Genomic DNA, 19,105 nt, shown 5'->3' with positions numbered 1-19,105 from the left:
AATGTTTTATGCTGCAGTGCTAAATGTGCAGGAGGCGATCTGTGAGTGTTATTTTGTCATGGTGTCACTGCAGCACCATTAAAATGAAATACTGATGCTAAACAGCTTCAGTACAGTATAAACAAAGCATTATGTGGTTTGTTTATAATATTCTAGTTTTATTTGCTTTTAGGGACACTTGTTTTTAAAACTGCCCAGTATTCACAGCTTTTGATTTAATCTCTCACACCACACGTAGATATTTTTTGTTGTATTTCTGCTGTCATAGGGAAGAACTGCAGGCAAATTAAGTGCTACTTTATATTTATATATATATATATATATATATATATATATATATATATATATATATATATATATATATATATGTGTGTGTGATATGATACATCGGGTTAAATATCTATCTGCACATATCGTAGAAAATGTGTTAATGACTTAAATGGCAACTTTTTTATTGTTATTTTTACTTCTAACTACAGCAATGTGCACAGCAGAGTTTTGTATTTTGTTTCTACACAAGTGTTTTACCACTTAGGAACATGTACATGTACAGAGCCTTACGAAAGTAATATACCCCAGTGGACCTGCAGTCATACCATAAGAGCAATTTTCAGTGTCTTGTTGGGCTTTCATGTGATGGATCAACACAAAGTATTACATAGTAATGACGTTTGAGGAAAATTACACGTTTCTCTAATAAAAGCTAAAAGAGGAGGTGTTCCTTTTTATTCAGCCCTCCTAAGTCAATACTTTGTAGAGCTTTAAGTGATTATAGGTGAATCTCTGCCCCAAACTCAAGTCATATACATGCTTTAACTAGTTTACTTCTATTGTTGACTGGAAATTAGCTCCACCCTTCTTCCCATCAACTTTGAGCCGCTTCGCTGTCAATGGAGAAGAAAAAGCATCCTCACAGCATGATGCTGACACCATCACATTGCTCTGTAGCAGTGACAAGGCTGCATTAGTTTTCTGTCATGCATAACTGTTCTATTCCACATAGACGAGTGTTACTCAATGATGAATACTTTATTAACAAAAAATCAGTAACTTACAGGGCAGGTTCAGATTGACAACTGCTATGATGACTTAGGAGGAAGAAGCCCCAGAGCTCCACCTGTTGGTCCTGTATACCCTCAGGTCAGTCTCCTAGGACTTTGTGGGACATTCAAGAGCAAACAGCAAAGCTCTGGAAGGTGATAGATTGTTCTGAAAAGTTACAAGATGCTCTGGAATAATCAAGAAATAAGCATGTGTGTAAACAAATGAATCATTGTTGGTTGTCCCACAACAATAACCTTTTGCCTTTTGGCATATTGTTCTCATCTGACCAGAACACTTTTTTCTAGAGCTTTTCTGTGTTCCCTGCTTGACCTACAGCACATTTTGAACAGGTCTTGTTAATATCTTTTTTTTTTTTCCAAAAATGGCTTTCTTCTTTTTACATTTCCATTAAATTTAGACTTTAAAGACCACAGCTAATAATTTCCCTGTTGACAGAATATGCTACCGAGGATTTCTGCTGCTCCTCCAGATTTACCTTGGGGCCTCCTGACGCCTCCTCTGATCAATTCTCACCTTGACTGGCCGCGCACCTCAGCTCAGGGGTGGGACCGCCGGTCGTAAGGGGCTGATGACCTGCATATTTGAGATGTTTTGCCTCTTGAACACACCTGGGGTCATTTTTAGCTTCAGTAAGAGCTTGGTGACAGTCCATGAAGGTAATTGAATTATTTGAATCATATATGAGGAGGGACTCATCCAAAACCTGCTGGACAAGGGCTAGATAAATGAATTTATGATTGTGCTCTACTCCATTTTGGGTTCATGTGCTGAACAGTGAGCTATTCACATCCATCCATCCATCCATCCATCCATCCATCCATCCATCCATCCATCCATCCATCCATCCATCCATCCATCCATCCATCCATCCTGACCCTAACAAAAAGATTTATAAAATTGTTTGGAAATAGACTGACCTTGAAACTGATGTTTTGTAAATGTGCAACAAAAATAAATAAAAATAAAATAAAAATATTATCTTTATTTACATAAACCTCCCGTCTTTGTCTTTTCTTTTCTGCTACAATTACTCATAATGATGTTATTCTCTAATATAGGTGTATTGTAACTAAATATTGCGTGGAGGTAAAGTACTATAATTAAGCACCACAGCAAATAGGTTTGTTTCAGTTTCTCAAACTGTGAAAAAAAATATTGTCGTGGGTTAAGTTGGAGCGAGTCAGATATAAATCTATGGCGGGATTTTTCGGATAACATTTTGAAACATTTTCCTTATTTCAGAACGCGATTAACAGCTTAAGCTAGAATATAGTGTCCTATAAGACTGATTTTAAGCTTGCACGAATGGCCGTTGGTTTTTTGCAAGCCAACTAATGCTGCAGTGGTTAAATCTATTTCACTTTGTTCTTGTTGCATTAGTCTGCATAATATTATGCTTATTCATGGTACATTTTCTCCATTTAACAACATTATTTATGTTTGGTCTGTGAAAAGGGGACAAAAACGAAGCATTTTCACTGATAAATGTGTGATTTAACACTTGAACAACACTTCAGACGGCTGCTTACTGACGCAGTAGAAACTCACATGCTGTTCAGCCATTTAGTGGTTATTTCATGTGCCTGATGCCATCATCTCATCGGGGATGGTCATCAACTTCAACAAGCCAGAAGCAAAGGATGAGAACAATCCTCACTTTATTTTGGGGGAAAGGACTTTCTGCACCGTCACAGAGGAGCTTGTTAAAAACCTTAAAACTGAATTTGACAGGGACGTGGTGTACACGCTGTTCTGCATCATCAGTTATAGCTTTTTATGCTCTCAAGGTTAACCATTAGTCTACGTTGAATAAAATCTGACTTAACACTTTTGCAGTTTTGTAGATAAACAACAAACATTGATGAAGACTGGGACTCTCAGTGAAAGTCTATTTCTCTAACACATTTTGATATATGGATATTTAATAGCAATTCAAAACGTAGAGAAATGCAAGATATTTATACATAAATAACTTTTATATTTCTCAGTGAACTAAAACAAATGCCATTTCTCATGAGGACCAAATAAGAACAGCCAATTCTTAACAATATTTAACAATCTTCCCTTTTACAACAGTTGCACATTTATAAATGTTTTTTCTTTTCCTTTTTAAAGCAGTCATTGCGCAGAAGGTCTGCAAGTGAATGAGATTTAAAACAACTGCCAACATGTAAATCTCTCACTAGTCGCGCATTTTTATCCTGAAAGCAGATTGTGAAATGAGTCTCCAAAAGCTCTAAACATGTATTATGTGCAAATTTTCAGTCAATTTTCAAATCACATTTGTGTTGAATAAATAAAGTTTTTCTGCTGATCAACAAAACATTGCACCATGTATTGTTTGTAAACTACAAGTAAATTATGAATATGCTGTGAAAATAAAAATTTTACCTGTTTTTTTTATTTCATAAGATTAAAACTGATTTAACTGAATTCGTAACAAAAGTATTTAATTCATGGTTCTTACACCCTCCACTAATATTTGGTTAGAAGTCCCAAAAAAAACCAGACCGTTTTGTCGTCATACATGCTTCCAGCATAATTCAGCTGGATCTGTTCCCACCACATGGATTTGATTTGGGGTCAAGTTGAGGAATATGGAAGCAATGTTCCTCTTCATCACTTCATCCACTTTGTGAAATGCATTTCAAACTAATTTTCTTGGGACATTTTGGATGAGATGGTTGAAACTGAGACGTAACTGGAGGTTCCTAAAGATCAGCGATCCCAAACAAACGTAGCACTGTCAGCAAGAAGGTCGTCGGTTCAATCCCAGCCTGGGGTCTTTCTGTGTGGGGTGTGCATGTTCTCCCTGTGGGTTCTCTCTGGTGACTCTGCTTTCCTTCCACAACTCTTAGGTCAGTTAATCCATATGTCCTTCTTGGTGTTTGTGTGTGTCCTGTGTTTCGCTATGCTGTCCTGTGATGGACTGGTGACCTTTCCAGGGTGTACCCAATGAGTGCTGGAGACAGGCACCAGCTGGCCACCCCGCCCCTGTGACCCCACATGGACACGCTGATGTAGATAACGGATGGAATATCTGGACTAGATAAACAGGTAAACAATAAACTTCTGCATGAGCTTACGGACCATGCCTAAAAGCCAGGTGCTTGTGAGGAAACCCACAATTTTAAAGGAGCTGGACTATCACTGATAAACAAAGCGGTCAAATATTCAGCCATAATTATGCCAGGAGCTTGTTTATGGCTATAAAAAGTATGCAGTGATAGTGAATCTTTCTAAAGGACATTTATGCAGATGCTTGTGAGGGTGATGCATGCATTTCAGCTTGTATGTATAAGTTTGACTGTTTGTTTGGAAGGAGAAAATCAACAATTAATTCAAAGTTGGTTATCATTTTGTAGTTTTGAGATTCATTGATGTTTCTTAGTGGTCTCATAACTTGACACTGAAAAGATAATGGTTTGATTTGTCCTTCAAGGAACAAAAATAATCATATTTATGCATTATGATGAAAGTATGCAAACTTCTGACTGGTACGGCTGTTTTTTTTTCTTGTTTAGTCAGAGAAATATTCAGTCTCTGCAGAGGCTGAGGCTCATTTACATTTACAACACCTCAGGAAATAATATCACAGTTATTGAATCTCACTTCCTGAAAACAGTGCAGGCATTTGTCACAGCGATGGTAGAAGTGCCAACTTTCGCTCACGCATCACTTTATTTCTAATTTAATCTCTGTTTGTTTTGGACAGTTTGATTTTTTTTTTTTAATAAAGCCCCCACATGGTAATTTATCAATATCAGTAGATACAATATTTAGAAATAAAAAAGTATGCTCTATCACCTTTGTTTAAATTGTTTAAATCAGTCCTATAAATAGATATTTTATATTAATTGGCAGTAAAATATTTTCCTTTGCAAACTGTATAGATTAGAAAACATATTTCAAGTGAGAACAACCGCAGTTTTCAAAGTTGTTATTCCTTGACCAGTGCAATACAAATTATATTTTAACTTCATTAAAACAATACAAATTCAAGATTTAAAGTTTCAATGATAATTTAATGTTTTCAAATGTCATTACATATAATATTGTCAAAATGTTAAAAGTTAAAATAATCAATTTAAAAAAAGTGAAGCTCGTGTATAAACAAACAGTTTACAGATATAAATTGAGTTTATCAGAAAAGCTGAATAACACATCAGAAAAAAAAAGATTTTATAAATAGAAAGGTGGTGGTTTTTGAGCAAGGATCACCATGTGCGTCACATTATATGGGCATAAATGGGCTTTGCTTCACAATCTCAGAGCTGCAGATATCCATGTTGCTTATCTTTCTACCGCTAAATTGTTCATTAGTTATTTTGTGTGCAGCTCTTTCTCTAAGCAATGATGCATCCGGTCCTTGTGGAGGGTGTCAATGACGGATGGACCACTCTGAAGTCAGCAGTCGTCCCCGTGATGGTGTTGGCCTTAACATAATTACATTTCAGAATTAAACTTCTAAATTAACACAAATAAGCGATTAACTGTGCGATGAATCTAATATGATTTTTTTTTTTACTGAAACAAATGAGGTTTTCTAAGATATTTCAATCTATTGACACACTTTTTTATATATATAGCTATTCTCACCTAATGGATGGCACCACCCTGTTTGTAAAGCACAAAGCAGCAACCTTGGCTGGCTGCGCTTTATGCTGACTCTGTGTTTCCTGCTCTTGGTTTGGTTAAGGCTCATGCTTGTGTGGACACATTACACAGTCCCACCTGACCTAAAATTCACAGGTAATTTGTGTATCGGAATCTACAGACCTGCAGCCTGAAATATACAGAAAACAGCGTTTTGATATCAGGATCTTCCGTCATTATGTCAGGTTATTATGTCATGTTTTGCTTGAAAATAGCAGAACTGATTGAAATAAGATAATTGTTGGTGGTCCTGGCTCAGCAGGGGGATGTGATGCTGAGTTATGAGAGGAGAGGAGGAGGAGGAGGAGGAGGGGGAGGAGGAGGGGAACCAAGTTGCTGGCACCGCCTGCCAGATTCACGGCAGATCTGAGCTTATCGCATCATCGCATCTAACCATAAATCACTGCTTCAGTCACACGGGGAGGTCTTCACAGAGCCCGTACTGCTGGCATCTCAAGGAGGGACTTACTTCTCCCCTGGTGCCGCTCAGATCCCGTAGTTTTCTCTAACCTCGCATCTTCCCTGATCACCATCTCATCTCAACCTCTCTGCGGAACCCAGCCGACACCGGTGGCACATTGGACGCGCTGGATGGCCGCTGCCAACGGACCGGTGTGAATATTTTTTTTTATTTTCTTTCTTTATTCCCTTCCCATCCACCCTTATCGTCATTCTGCCCCCCTTGACTCCAAGAAACTGAGCGCAAAACAGCAGCAGCAGCAGCAGCAGCAGCAGCAGCAATGGCAGACCAGGTGACCCAGGAGTCCTGCCCCGTCCCGGTGCCGACGGTGGTGGATCCCTGGCCGGCCACGGTGCGCAACGGCCAGTGCGCCGCCGATGGCTTCAGCAACCACCAGCAGCAGCAGCAGCAGCAGCAGCATCAGCAGCAAGCCAAGACCCCCACAGAGCCAGAGTCCTTCACGGTGAACCAGGAGATGAAAATTACTGACAATGTGGACGGAGAAGGTAACTTTTTTTTAATGTTTGGATATTTTTCTGGCTTTAAAAGTTGGTGGATTGTTGTCTGGGTGGGATGTCTGTGTGAGTGTGTGTGTGTGTGTGTGTGTGTGTGTGTGTGTGTGTGTGTGTGTGTGTGTGTGTGTGTGTGTGTGTGTGAGAGAGAGAGAGAGAGAGAGAGAGAGAGAGAGAGGAGGGGCGTATGGCGGAGACAGGATGGTTATTTTTATCCATGCCAGATATTTTCGGTCTGCTCTTTGAATAATGTATGATAGGCAGACATGAGCAAGATTCGCATTAAATCTGTTGTAAATATGGAGTTTACAGCTACAACAATATTTAACCCAATATTTCATTCATTCATTCATTCATTCATTCATTCATTCATTCATTCATTCATTCATCCATTCCAGGTGTTTCAGTCAGATTTAGCCTAAACTGTGTGTGTAGAGCCTCAGGTACCAGCAGGTTGTTACCAGGGCAGATGTCTTAAATCATGCAGGGACACGGCCCCATCCTGGGTTCTGGTACCAGACACGTACCTTCCCTTACTCCCGCATTTGCATTTTTTTTAGCCCGTTTCGTGCATACAAATCCATTGCAATTGTAAAGTGGAAGAACATTTTTTTTCTCCACAACTGAAGACCTGAAAAAAAAAAAAAAAAACAATCCAGGGAACCGGGCTGTCTGCAGAAGTAAATATGCAGATGTTCTGTGAAGGCCTCACAGGTTTGACGGGGAACATCAGTCATCAAACAGCCTCATGAAGACCAAGAGAAAGAGAGAGAGAGAGCGATAGAGAAAGAAAGAGAGAGAGAGAGAGCAGATGGCTCAGGAAGATCGTTTTGGGGACGTTTAAAGCAGGTTTAGGTTTTAAAACAATACCTCAAGCTTTGAGCATCTCACAGAGATCTGTAGAATCCATCGTCTGAAAATGCAAAACAACAACTGCAAACCTGCTAAAACAGGGAGCATCCATGCAAATTGTTAGAGTATTAATATGAGAAGCAGCAGAGGTTCATGGTCATTCTGGAGGAGCTGCAGAGATCTATTGAAAGAATAGGATAATCTGTTGAATCAGAGCATCATTAGTCGTACACTCCCCACATCTGCCCTATGAACACAGCATCCCTACAGTGAAACATGGCGGTGGCAGCATCAGCACTGGGGCGATACATTTCTCTGGCAGGGCATTCCTGGAAAAAAGACGTGTTAGGCTAGATTGAGATGACGGTTCACCCTCCAACGAGACAACGGCACTAAAAATGTAGCCAGAGGAGAAGTGGCATGATCTGAATCAAAGCATGTTCGTTTGCTAGAAAAGCCAAATCAAATTACAGACATAAATCCCGCAGAGAATCTTTTTTTTTTTGCAGTTCTTGGAAAGTGATAATTGATTATTTGAAGTTGTTAAAGTTGTTGAGCTTTTGTTTATTCTTCATTAAACCATTCTTCCTCTTGTATTCGATGTTATACACGGATGTGAATCTAATTCCAGCTGCCACTAGACACCCCTGACAGGCCACCAATCCATCAGAGGAAAAAATATACTGCGTACTAAACCTAAGACATGTAAGGCTTGTTTTCTCTGGACTGACTGTGAACATGCAGCCCTGCTTGGCTTCATGCAATGTTTTAATGCAGAGCCTTAAATACATTAACTATAGTTATTTTTAATGTGTGCACACCAGCAGCCTCATCCAAGCTGAGCAGCTCTACAGAAAGATACTGGGCTGACATTATTTAGCTCTGATTAGTTGTTGCACAATACATGTGATATGAAAAAGGCTGAAATAAAAATGGCTGTTTCTCGTTTAATAACGCGCTAACTAATCCTTCCATCTATTTGAGCTTACTCTTATGAGGTAGTAAGATTTTTCTCCTGAACATAAGCTTCGGAAGTGACACAAACATTAGGGTTTGCAAAGTTTTGCACTTTAGTTTTTGTACCGATAGTTCACATGTTGTTACATTATTGTGTGAGATGATAATATGCAAATAGATTAGTAGCATAAAGATTTAAGAAGTGACGACACTGACGTTTCAGAAAACTCATTGTTAAGTAAAGTGTCATCATAATCATAGCTATGCAAGAGTCCAGGTGAAATTTGGTAGATCATTAGGGGTTACCTCCAAAGACAAGTGTGCAGCCAGTGTCACTTTGCATGCAAAGACAGCTGCTAAAATAGCTGTTAAGCTACCGCACCTGCTCGCTGGTAAAACACCCTTTTTACCCGTCAGACGACCCCCACTTAAATATTGTTTTGGATGCAAGACGCTCGAAACAGAAAAGTATACTTCCACTTATTTAATCTACTAAAGTCAGAGAAATGTTTACAGACACATCAGCATTGATGGGCTCTTGATGGGCAAGAAGCCCCAACTGATCATCTCACAAGCTTTATAAAGGAATCTAAGTACACACCCATGCACGTGTCATCAGTGGAGAAAGTGAATCACCTCCGGGGTGCTATCTGATAGATTGTGTCCTATCCTTGTGTCGGGGCTATCTAAGTGGGGCATGCAGTTCCCGGGTGGAGCTTGCCGTTCCACTAACACACCCCCTATCTTAACAGATCCCCCTCATCATGTGCCTAAATGGCATACATAGATACATTTCCAAATTTTGAGGTTCGAGTTGTTGTGAAGAAAGCCTTAGGAATCCAAAAATCCAGCGAGGGCCATGTACGTCTTCTCCTGAGGAGTGAACTTCAGGATCTTGTAGTCAACAGTGCAGAATTTGCAGAACAGGCAGCAGTACCATTTGGACAGCAGCCTTGTGGCCAGACTGGCAGCAACAAAATCGAAAAAAAACCGTCAAGGACAGGCAGAAACTTTACAGGAAGTACAAGGATGGGCAGCAGAAGATTGCTACATCTTTTCTCTGATTAGTTCTCCCGATTGTTTTAGAGGTCAGAAAAAAAAAACATTTGCCCACCAGAGAAAAGACGAGCTGCCAGGAGGTCTCTGTCGACCCACTAGTGAACGAGCTGACACAATCCACATGTGAACCATCAACTCTGACCAACTTCTCTCTCTCTGCTGAGGAATAGCAACCTTTCAGCAGGACGCTACCACCACCATGTTTTACGATGGGTGTGTTTATGTTAAGGATGATGTGTAGCGTTAGTTTTCCGCCACACACAGCAATTTGCATTTAGGCCAAAATGTTTCGTTTTGGTCTCATCTTCTTAGATCTCCGTCTTCCACACGTTTACTGTGTCGCCTATATGACCTGTGGTAACCTTTAAGTGGGACAACTCTCCAGTAGCTTTCTTGCCACTCTTATATAAAGAGCTGATTTATGGGATGAACGACCAACAACTGTCTTGTCAACAGATTCTCCCACCTGAGCTACTGATCTCTGTAGCTCCTCCATGCCTACCATAGCATCTTCTTTGAGTGGTGCCTGGTGAGAAAATGCAGGATATTATTTTATAACCTAAACCTTTAACGATCTTCATCGCTGAACATGCTAGTTTAGTTTGGTGTTCTCTAGAAACCTCTGAGTAAAAATAAAAATATTGTCTGCATTTGTATTAAGCTCCATTTACTCTGAATTTATACTAAAATTAAACTTCACAGATTGATTATTTACAAACTAGGTGACGTTCTAAGAACAATTGGTTGCAATGGACTTCATTTGGGGGCATCAGAGTAAATGGAGCTTAATACAAATGTGGACAATATTTTTATTTTTACTGTTTAAAAACCAATAACAATATCTAATACTTTACTTTTCATAATTATGCACTGCTTTTTCAGCTCTATGACTTGAAATCATAATAAAAAGTCAAAGCTTGTGGTTATAACGTGACAAAATGTGATCACGGTTACTTTTGGTAAGGCACAGTATGAATAAATCACATTCGGCTAAGGATTTTGTGAAATCTCTCTTACATTAATGTTAAATTATACAACAATCTGTGGTAAATGATTCTGCAGAAAAGTCTTGATCAAGCTCTTGATTAGTCTCGCTGGTTTGTCCAGAAATGTAAATATGGTCACACACTTCTATGGAGTTTCTTAACCACCCTTGTAAAACGTATTCTGACTAAAAACACTATACAGACCTGATGCTTGCTTATTTATTTTGGGGAAAAAGTTTGGCAAGGATAAAATACCGACACACACACACACACACACACACACACACACTATCACTCATAGAAAAAGACGCAGAAACCGGTGCCTGAGTCACAGAGAGATGTGAGCTGTGAGGAAGCGTCGAACACATGCCTCCTGTCTGTTCTCCCAGCCAGGAATCATGTGAGCAGAGTGATTTACCACGCTGCCTCACTTCCTCGCTCTAAAACACACACACACACACAGAGACGCACGCGTTAGTTTCGACTTTACCAAATACCTCTCTTCTGAATGGATTTTCACTTTCTCTGTGGAGGGTACTGCTGAAATAGTTTGTCATTAATAATTGCAGAATAAATTTCAGTAAATGTTATCAAAATAGGTTACAGTAGAGAAAGCATGTGACGTCTCCAACAGATGGTTGTTTAGAAAGTCAATACTTAAGCACCTTTTAAGCACTTTTACTGCAAGTATAACTGCGGTGTATTTGGTGGTAAAGCACTATTTCTGTTGTCTCAAAGATGGTTTACTTGATGTGCTGAAACAGTATAACATGACTCAGCAGTTTTACATAAAAACCTTCTTTTCTTAAGTCAAATAAATTGAAGCTTAGTTATACTGAATGTTAAGTGATTTGAGTGTTTTTAGGATTGTAAATGTCTATTGTGTTTTTTCCCCCTTCCCCATATAATCCATGCAAACAGATTGTTTTATGAACACTGAACTTGCGGGCAAACTGAGAACTGTGACTTGTTAAAAGGGTTTTTCCAGACTTTCAGATATCAGTGATGTTTTTGCAATTACTTGTGAAAACTTTGGACTGATTTATATTACTGTCCTGCTCACGTACCAGTTGCTAAGCTTAAATCAAGATTGTATTTAATACATTGAAATATTTAGTTTCCTGCAAATCAGAGGCTCACCTCTGCCATTTGAATGAGCAAAGAGACTTTTATTTCAGCTTAGTCTGCCAGGGGACACCAGAAGATTTCCAACATCCCCTTTGGACACATGTGATTCTCTCAAATGTATTTCTTCGGAGCTTCTTTAATCCCCACAGGAATCAGATAAAGCAACGCTTTAATAAATGGTAAAGGTCAACGAGAGGACGGTGAAAACAAAGAGTCTGCTTTATAGTTTAGATCAAGATTTTTACACCACTTAAAAATTCATCATCGATTTTTTGGTTATGCATCTGTCACTGCGTTCAATCACATCCATCCATCCATCCATTTACCCATCCATCCATCCATCCATCCATCCATCCTTCCATCCATCCATCCATCCATCCATCCATCTATACATAAATACAAAAAAACTCAACTTGTATCTCATTGTCCCCAATAATATGGCTACCAGTTATGACTATGTACAGTATTTCACACAATTTAGTGGTCAGTATCAGTCATACTGAAAAGCACTATATAAGTTCAGTCCATTTACCATTTATCACACCCAGGTTATAAACGGGTTGTGCTAAAAACAACAATAAAGTCTAAAAAAATCACTGGTATTTTTCATGTCTTTTTGTGTTATTTTTTTCTCTATGTGCTCTATCTGTACACACTAGCAGCATTAATATTTGAGCATCATAGTCTTGGTGAGGCAGCTTACTTTATCATCTGTTTTTTTTTTTTTTAGAATAAACATTATGTTTCTGAATCATGATGAAAAATAATAACTCATAGCATCGCTTTCACTTTAGTTCCTCAACATTTTCTCTTAAAAATAGAATACATGCCTTTTAACTTATTTGAAACATTTTCCAGAAATCAAAACTATTCTATCTCAACCATCTTTATGTTTTTAGACACACAAGATAACTTGTCATTTTGAAATATGTCTCTTGTATAGGTTCCTTAAATAAAATAAAAAAAATCCTCTTGTTGTAGCTAATAATTCTTTGTATTTTTTATTTCGTTAAAATCTGTTCTTGGGTTACTTTATATTTTGGGGTTATTTGCCAGGTTTATTTTGTTAATTTAATTAACAAAATTAATTATTTAGTTAATTTTTTTCCTGTTGTTTTTGGAAGTCAGCCAGGAAGAACTGTGGCCATTTGTATAACTAATGGGACTTCTATAGGACCAGCATAAATTGCGATGTGCTAATGGATATTTATCAGGGTAGGGGAAGCAGCAGGAGAACAATTGCAATGGACCTTTGTTTATTGCTTGCGAAACTGGATAAATAAACTATAAAATGCAAGTTTCAAGTTTTGGACATTCTAATGCCTGCGTACAAAATATACCCACAGTGCAGCAACGGCTCATTAATCCTGATGAGCAGGCAGCCAACAGACCTAGACGATACATAGCTCTACATCATCATGTCACCAGGTGACACCAGGTGCTCAGAAGAAATCAGTGCATGGATGTGCCAAAACTTAGCACACAGCTTCAGCTGCTTCAGCTAGAAACCACTGATCAGGCCCAAAATATGGGTGTAGTGATGGACTCAGACCTGAACCTCCAAAAGCATCTAAAGACAATTACAAGGTCGGCTTTCTATCACCTGAAGAACATTTCCAGGATTAAAGGACTGTTGTCTCAGCAGGATCTGGAAAAACGAATCCATGGGTTTATATTTAGTAGAACTGATCACTGCAACGGTGTTTTCACAGGTCTGCCTAAAAAGTGGATCAGACAGCTGCAGCTGATCCAGAACGCTGCTGCCTGCGTCCTCACTAAGACTAAGAAAGTAGAGCACATCACCCCAGTTCTAAAGTCCTTACACTGGCTCCCTGTATCTCAGACATTAAAATACTTCTGTTAGTTTATAAATCCCTGAATGGCTTAGCACCTAAATACATCACAGACTTGTTATCAGTGTATCAACCCTCCAGACCACTCAGGTCTTCTGGCTCCAGCCTACTCTGCATACCTAGAACCAGAACCAAACATGGAGAAGCAGCATTTAGTTTTCATGCTTCACTTATCTGGAACAAACTCCCAGAGGACTGTAAAGTGCTTAAACCCTGAGTTTCCTTAAATCAAGATTAAAAACACATTTGTTTAGAGTTGCCTTTAAATGTTAATGTTGAAGTTTGTAGTCCAGCTTGTCTTATATCTTGGTCTGCTCTTGCTAGTTCACTGCATTGTGCTTTCCTCTCTAATGTTTTCTTTATTCTGTAATGCTTTTATTCCCTTTTTTTGTTCATATACAGCACTTTGAGTCGTTGTTACTGAAAAGAGTTTTATAAATAAACTTGCCTTGCCTTAATGAGAATACTCACAGGTTTGTGCTTGGAGTTTGATGCTGCACAGCAGAGCTGTTACCCAGGCACAACATGGATTAGCAAACTGGGTCTTTTTTCTGCTAATGTTCATGTTCTCGATTTCAGGATTGATTATTGATAACTACAAGTACTCTTGTTAGTAAAACATAGCTGGGTTTTTATTTTAATTTGCTTAGCTGCACGTGTGGGTTCTCTCTCAGTACTCCGGCTTCCTTCCACAGTCCAAAAAACTACTGTTAGGTCAATTGGTCTCTCTAAATTGCCCTTCGGTGTGAGTGTGTGTACATGCTGTCTGTCTGTCTGTCTGTCTATCTATCTATCTATCTATCTATCTATCTATCTATCTATCTATCTATCTATCTATCTATCTATCTATCTATCTATCTATCTATCTATCTATCTATCTATCTATCTATCTATCTATCTATCTATCTATCTATCTATCTATCTATCTATCTATCTATCTATCTATCTATCGATCTATCTATCTATCTATCTATCTATGTGTACATTATTAATTACATTGATTACATGCTGTGAGCTTTGAATTAAGGTTTTTATGTTTTAGCGATTTCCAATGTATTTAACATGTGTAATAAATGTTTGTTTTTTGAAGTTTTAAACACTTGTTTACTGAGGTATGTTAATTTACTCAGAGTATCTCTTTTTCAATTAATCTCTTAATCAAAAAAAATATTGAGAGATTAATTGACTGCTAAAATAATCGAGAGCTGCAGTCGTAGTGGCTTATATCTGAGAAAAAGTCAGAAGCAGCAATCAAAGTGCAGAGAACAGCCACCATCTATTGGCTGGTACTACAGTTGGTTACCCATGAGACTCTGGATGCAACTTACCCAGCTTCAGGTACAGTGAAATTCTCAGTGAAATTCTCAGTTATCCGCGTAATCGCAGCAGCAAACAGGCTCAAATCAGAGGCAACCGGACTTTCGTTCAGATTTTTCTGAAAACGGTTCGACACCTATTCAGGAGTCACAAGTGCGAGCTACCAGAATTGACTAAGTAACACAAGAAAGCCTCAGACTGAGGTGCTTTGTATTAAACTTTTAGTTCCACTCATGTGCCTGGTTTTGTCTTGGTTTGGTACCACTAACAAGGTGGAAGACATATTTCAGGACACAATGGCAATCAACAGTATAAAAGTCTCCTGGATGTAAAAGTTCAAGCTCTTGAATAATACATGACTCTGCAGAGCCATCCTCACATTTCATGAGACGGAGCTGCAGGCTGTTAGAAATCTGGGCTACTTAGTCTGTGACTTGAGGCAAGGATTCCTCTGACTCATCCAAGCAGGACTGAGAGAAATTAGAAAAGTATTTTGTTTTTTTTTAAATTATTCTCCTCTAGTATCGTCTCAGTTTACTCAGGGCAGGTGTTCAACTACGGTTTTTCTGATAAAAGATAAAAGGATTCAAACACAGTGCAGGTTTTAATACTATGTGAATCTGGGAACAAAATGGGCTTTATTGCATGGGACCAACTTGAGTTGACAAAGTTGCCTATATTGGGGGGAAAAAAACTCACAGTACCCTATTGCAGGTCATAATATTGTAATAACCCTTACTCATGAAACAAAAGATATTACATTTATTGTCTAATTTAGTAAAATTTTTGGATGCTGGCTGGTATTATTTACTTTAGCAGAAATAACTAAAGTGAGACACTTCCTGTAGCCATATGCTAGGCAAGGCAAGGCAAGGCAAATTTATTTATATAGCATAATTCAGTACAAAGACTATATATACTAGTCTCAGCAGTCTAAGGAATGTTTGCCTTTGTATATGGAAATAAGTGTAAGCCTGAATTTATATCTCACCTCAAAATATTTTCCCCCCTATTATTTTAAATACACAAAAATATTTTCTTCTATTTTGATTGTTAATTTATATTATTGAATCTCCTAGTTTTGGTAAATTGATATTAAATGTCTAAGTATGTTAGAAAAGACAAGCTGTAATGTTTTCCACAGGACAGTAGGTATCTTGATCTCAGATTGGTATTGCAACAAGCATTTCAAATTGTGCAACAAATCTTCAACTCATATGGGTCTCATTTCTCCTCCACAGTTGTCTTAAATCAAATACTTACAACTCGTTAACCTGAGGCTATTGTGTAACCTATGGACACTCACATCTGCGGCCAAATTTTCTATCAATAGTCTTTTTCCTATTGATATGGGCTCCATATGAACATTTTGGCTGGATAGCTAAAAATGCTGTCATGGATTTAAAAAAAGGTAGTCTAGTACATTTTTTAAGTCTGCTGAACCCACAAAGATCAGTTAGAAAGTAAACCTCAAAACCTGCTTAAAATCAACCACTTCTATGTCTTCTATGACCCATTAGTCATTGTGTCTTATGGCGTTACACAGTGATCTGTTGGAAACTCCTAAATATTTGAAATATTGAATATGTCTGTTACTCTTTTGAAGGTGAAAACAGATTGAAGGTGGAAGTTATTAGTTAATGAGAAAAAAAGTTTAACATTGACTCATATATTTACTGAACTGACAATTTCTTATTTGTTCCCAAACTCAATGGTCTTATCACAAACATCCAAATGTAGGTTAGTCAGATTAACATTTGTTAAGATAAAAGAGATAAACTACAAAGGGTCATCTTGTATAAGTGAGATGAACAGATTGAATAAGTTCTTAGTTTTCCTGAGGGTGCCTGTTATAATCACAAATTGACAGAGAAGATCATAAAGATTGTCTTGAAGTTATGCCAGAAGAAAGGCAGCAGTGTCTGTGTAACATTATTTACGTACAGTGTTTGTTTTTTCTCTGTGCAGGTCTTCTAGAGAGCAGCATGCGCCTGAAGCCCCACGAGGCACAGGACTACAGGAAGAAAGCTCTGTGGGTTTCCTGGGTCTCCATTGTGGTCACACTTATCCTGGCTGTGGCAGCTTTCAGTAAGCATTTAAAACACATTTATAACTTCAACAGGAGCATGTATGGAAACAGAAAGTGACTTGGCTGGATATTTATTTGCAGTTGTAATTAGTTTTAAGCAGCAGATGATTTCTCACAGAAAAGTGCTTTTTTTTTTTTTAGCTGACAACTAGCTGGATCTTTGCTCTCTTAAGAGTTTCCTGGTTTGTCTGTTTAACTTGTCATCTGGTTGTTAGATTCATTGGACCAGTTGCTTTTAATTGAGGAGCTACAAGTTTGGGGTCATTGAAATATTCTGGCCGAGCACCTAAGTCAAAAATGTTTTCTCAAACAATATGATTACAAAAATGATTTCAAAACTAAGAAACGGCATCACTAAACAGAGGAGGAGGATTGCGCTTTTAACTCCCCATTGTTTACAGCTTAGTCCTCCAACATGTTGCAAAGAGATTACCTCAGCATCTCATCATGATTCAGGTGACCAAGTACTCCACTCACTCCAAGCAATAGCTTCTAATGACCCAGGACAGTGGCGGTTGGGTCATAGATTTGTATCTGACTGAGAATGCGCCTCCATGTCCTTAAAAACAGCAGCGCTTCAACTGCAGGTTGCTCCAGAACTGACAAAGACTCCTGGATAGGTGTGGAAACGTTTTCAGAAAGAACTGAGCAAAAGTCCGGTTGCCTCCGATTTAAGCCCATTTGCTGTTGCGATGACCCGGATAACTGAGAAGACGCACAGGCATGGCTTCTAATTGGTTTATTTATTTCTGTTCGACTTGGTCCTGAAAGGTGCTGGTCTTCTTTTGGTTTGTTTTGGTCTTGACAGAAAAGTCTAGACTCTGTCTCGGTTTAGCTGGCCCTAACTTCAACGCTTGTGTATTGAGTGTATTGTGGTGTGTGTGTGTGTTTTATGAGTGTATGAGTAACGTTATGAAAGTATGACAACACAGAGCATGTGCTTTTCCTCACAGTGATGTGATGAAGGTCAGTTGTTAACAAAATACCAAATGAGTGAATCACATCCATTTTCTTTAGCGGAGATATCTTGTGGCAGAGAACATGAGCTAAAATTTTGCACATTTGTTATGAGACTGTGAAAATACAAAAAATACTCATCAAATCACGAGTGCTTTGTCAGCCAGATGTTAAACTAGTGCAAGAAACCAAAAGAAAAATCATCAATCAGTCATACTTCCAATAATTTCCTTCCATTGAAAATGATTATAGAGAGTTTTTTGTCATTTCTAAAGTTCTAGTATTTAGTAGAAATCTGGTCTGGTCAGAGGAATGTTTCATAGTAGGAACTTAAAAATGTTTCACTAACCCCGCCTAACATTTAATCTATAGCAAATATGGATCAACTTTAATCTCAATTCCTGGTTTTCTGTAGCAGAGTTTTGCTTGAGATTATTTCGTCCTGCGTGGCCTGTGTTGCACAGTGAGGAAGAGATCATACGGATGTTGTGACAGAATGTGGTAGCAGTTTCAAAACATTTTCAGTTGCCTTGTGATTTGCAGGATGTCTGGAGTGCAGAAAAAAGATGCAACTTTGTCATCATGACTAAGTAACATGCCAGGACGTTACAGGAATGAGAGGACATGAATCCAGAATTGATTCTATCATAGAAATACACCAGGTGAATATATGACTGATAAATGTTTTCTATAAGGGAACAAAAACTATTCTGCTTTGATTTAAAAAAATAAATAAAAATAAGTATTACCCGTAGCAAATTAACTTACTTTGGCTGATTTAGCCTAACCTGAATATATTATAAAAGAATAATGGAGAGAAAGTATGTTTTTGTCATGATTTTATATAAGAAAGTATTCTATAAATTAGGCTTTAAATAACATGCGAATAAACACTTTAAGGCAGACATTTTTCTCAAAAATGAGAACGGTACATTACTAAAACACAATTGTTTTCTTGCTCAAATTTATGTGGCTCTTAATAGACTAAAAACTTTTTTGCTCTGTTTGTACATGTAAGCTGAAGATTGGAATCTACAGGTGAACTCACCACATTACTTTGAAATAGTTTTAAAAGTGCATTAGGTAGTAGAAAGAATAGTGCACCTTACCCGTGGTCAGATCCATCGCTGTTTTAACTCTGTCAGAACTGCTGTGGGTCTCTGTGGACCATTTCCAGCACCTGCCTCTTAGCTTGGTTGAAAATACAACTGTTT

At 38.2% G+C, this 19,105-nt stretch overlaps 1 protein-coding gene across 1 annotated transcript; it reads left to right on the top strand.

Moving 5' to 3' along the window:
* The first annotated feature begins 6,037 nt into the window (after positions 1-6,037).
* tmem163a (transmembrane protein 163a) lies at positions 6,038-16,992 on the top strand. The gene is made up of 2 exons (XM_036138650.1): positions 6,038-6,687; positions 16,814-16,992. Exons 1-2 carry the CDS (start codon positions 6,462-6,464, stop codon positions 16,990-16,992), a joined length of 405 nt encoding a protein of 134 aa, XP_035994543.1. The 5' UTR covers positions 6,038-6,461.
* Positions 16,993-19,105: the final 2,113 nt, after the last annotated feature.

This window comes from Fundulus heteroclitus, chromosome 7 (genome assembly GCF_011125445.2).
Source record: "Fundulus heteroclitus isolate FHET01 chromosome 7, MU-UCD_Fhet_4.1, whole genome shotgun sequence".
Taxonomy (NCBI): Eukaryota; Metazoa; Chordata; class Actinopteri; order Cyprinodontiformes; family Fundulidae; genus Fundulus; species Fundulus heteroclitus.
Note: the sequence above shows the minus strand (reverse complement) of the source record. Positions and strands in the feature narration are given on the sequence as shown.

Excerpts from the sequence above, each read along its gene's own strand:
- tmem163a (XM_036138650.1), top strand. The coding sequence starts at position 6,462 with ATGGCAGACCAGGTGACCCAGGAGTCCTGCCCCGTCCCGGTGCCGACG. Across the intron at positions 6,688-16,813 it reads TGACAATGTGGACGGAGAAG|GTCTTCTAGAGAGCAGCATG; the intron begins GTAACTTTTTTT and ends TTCTCTGTGCAG.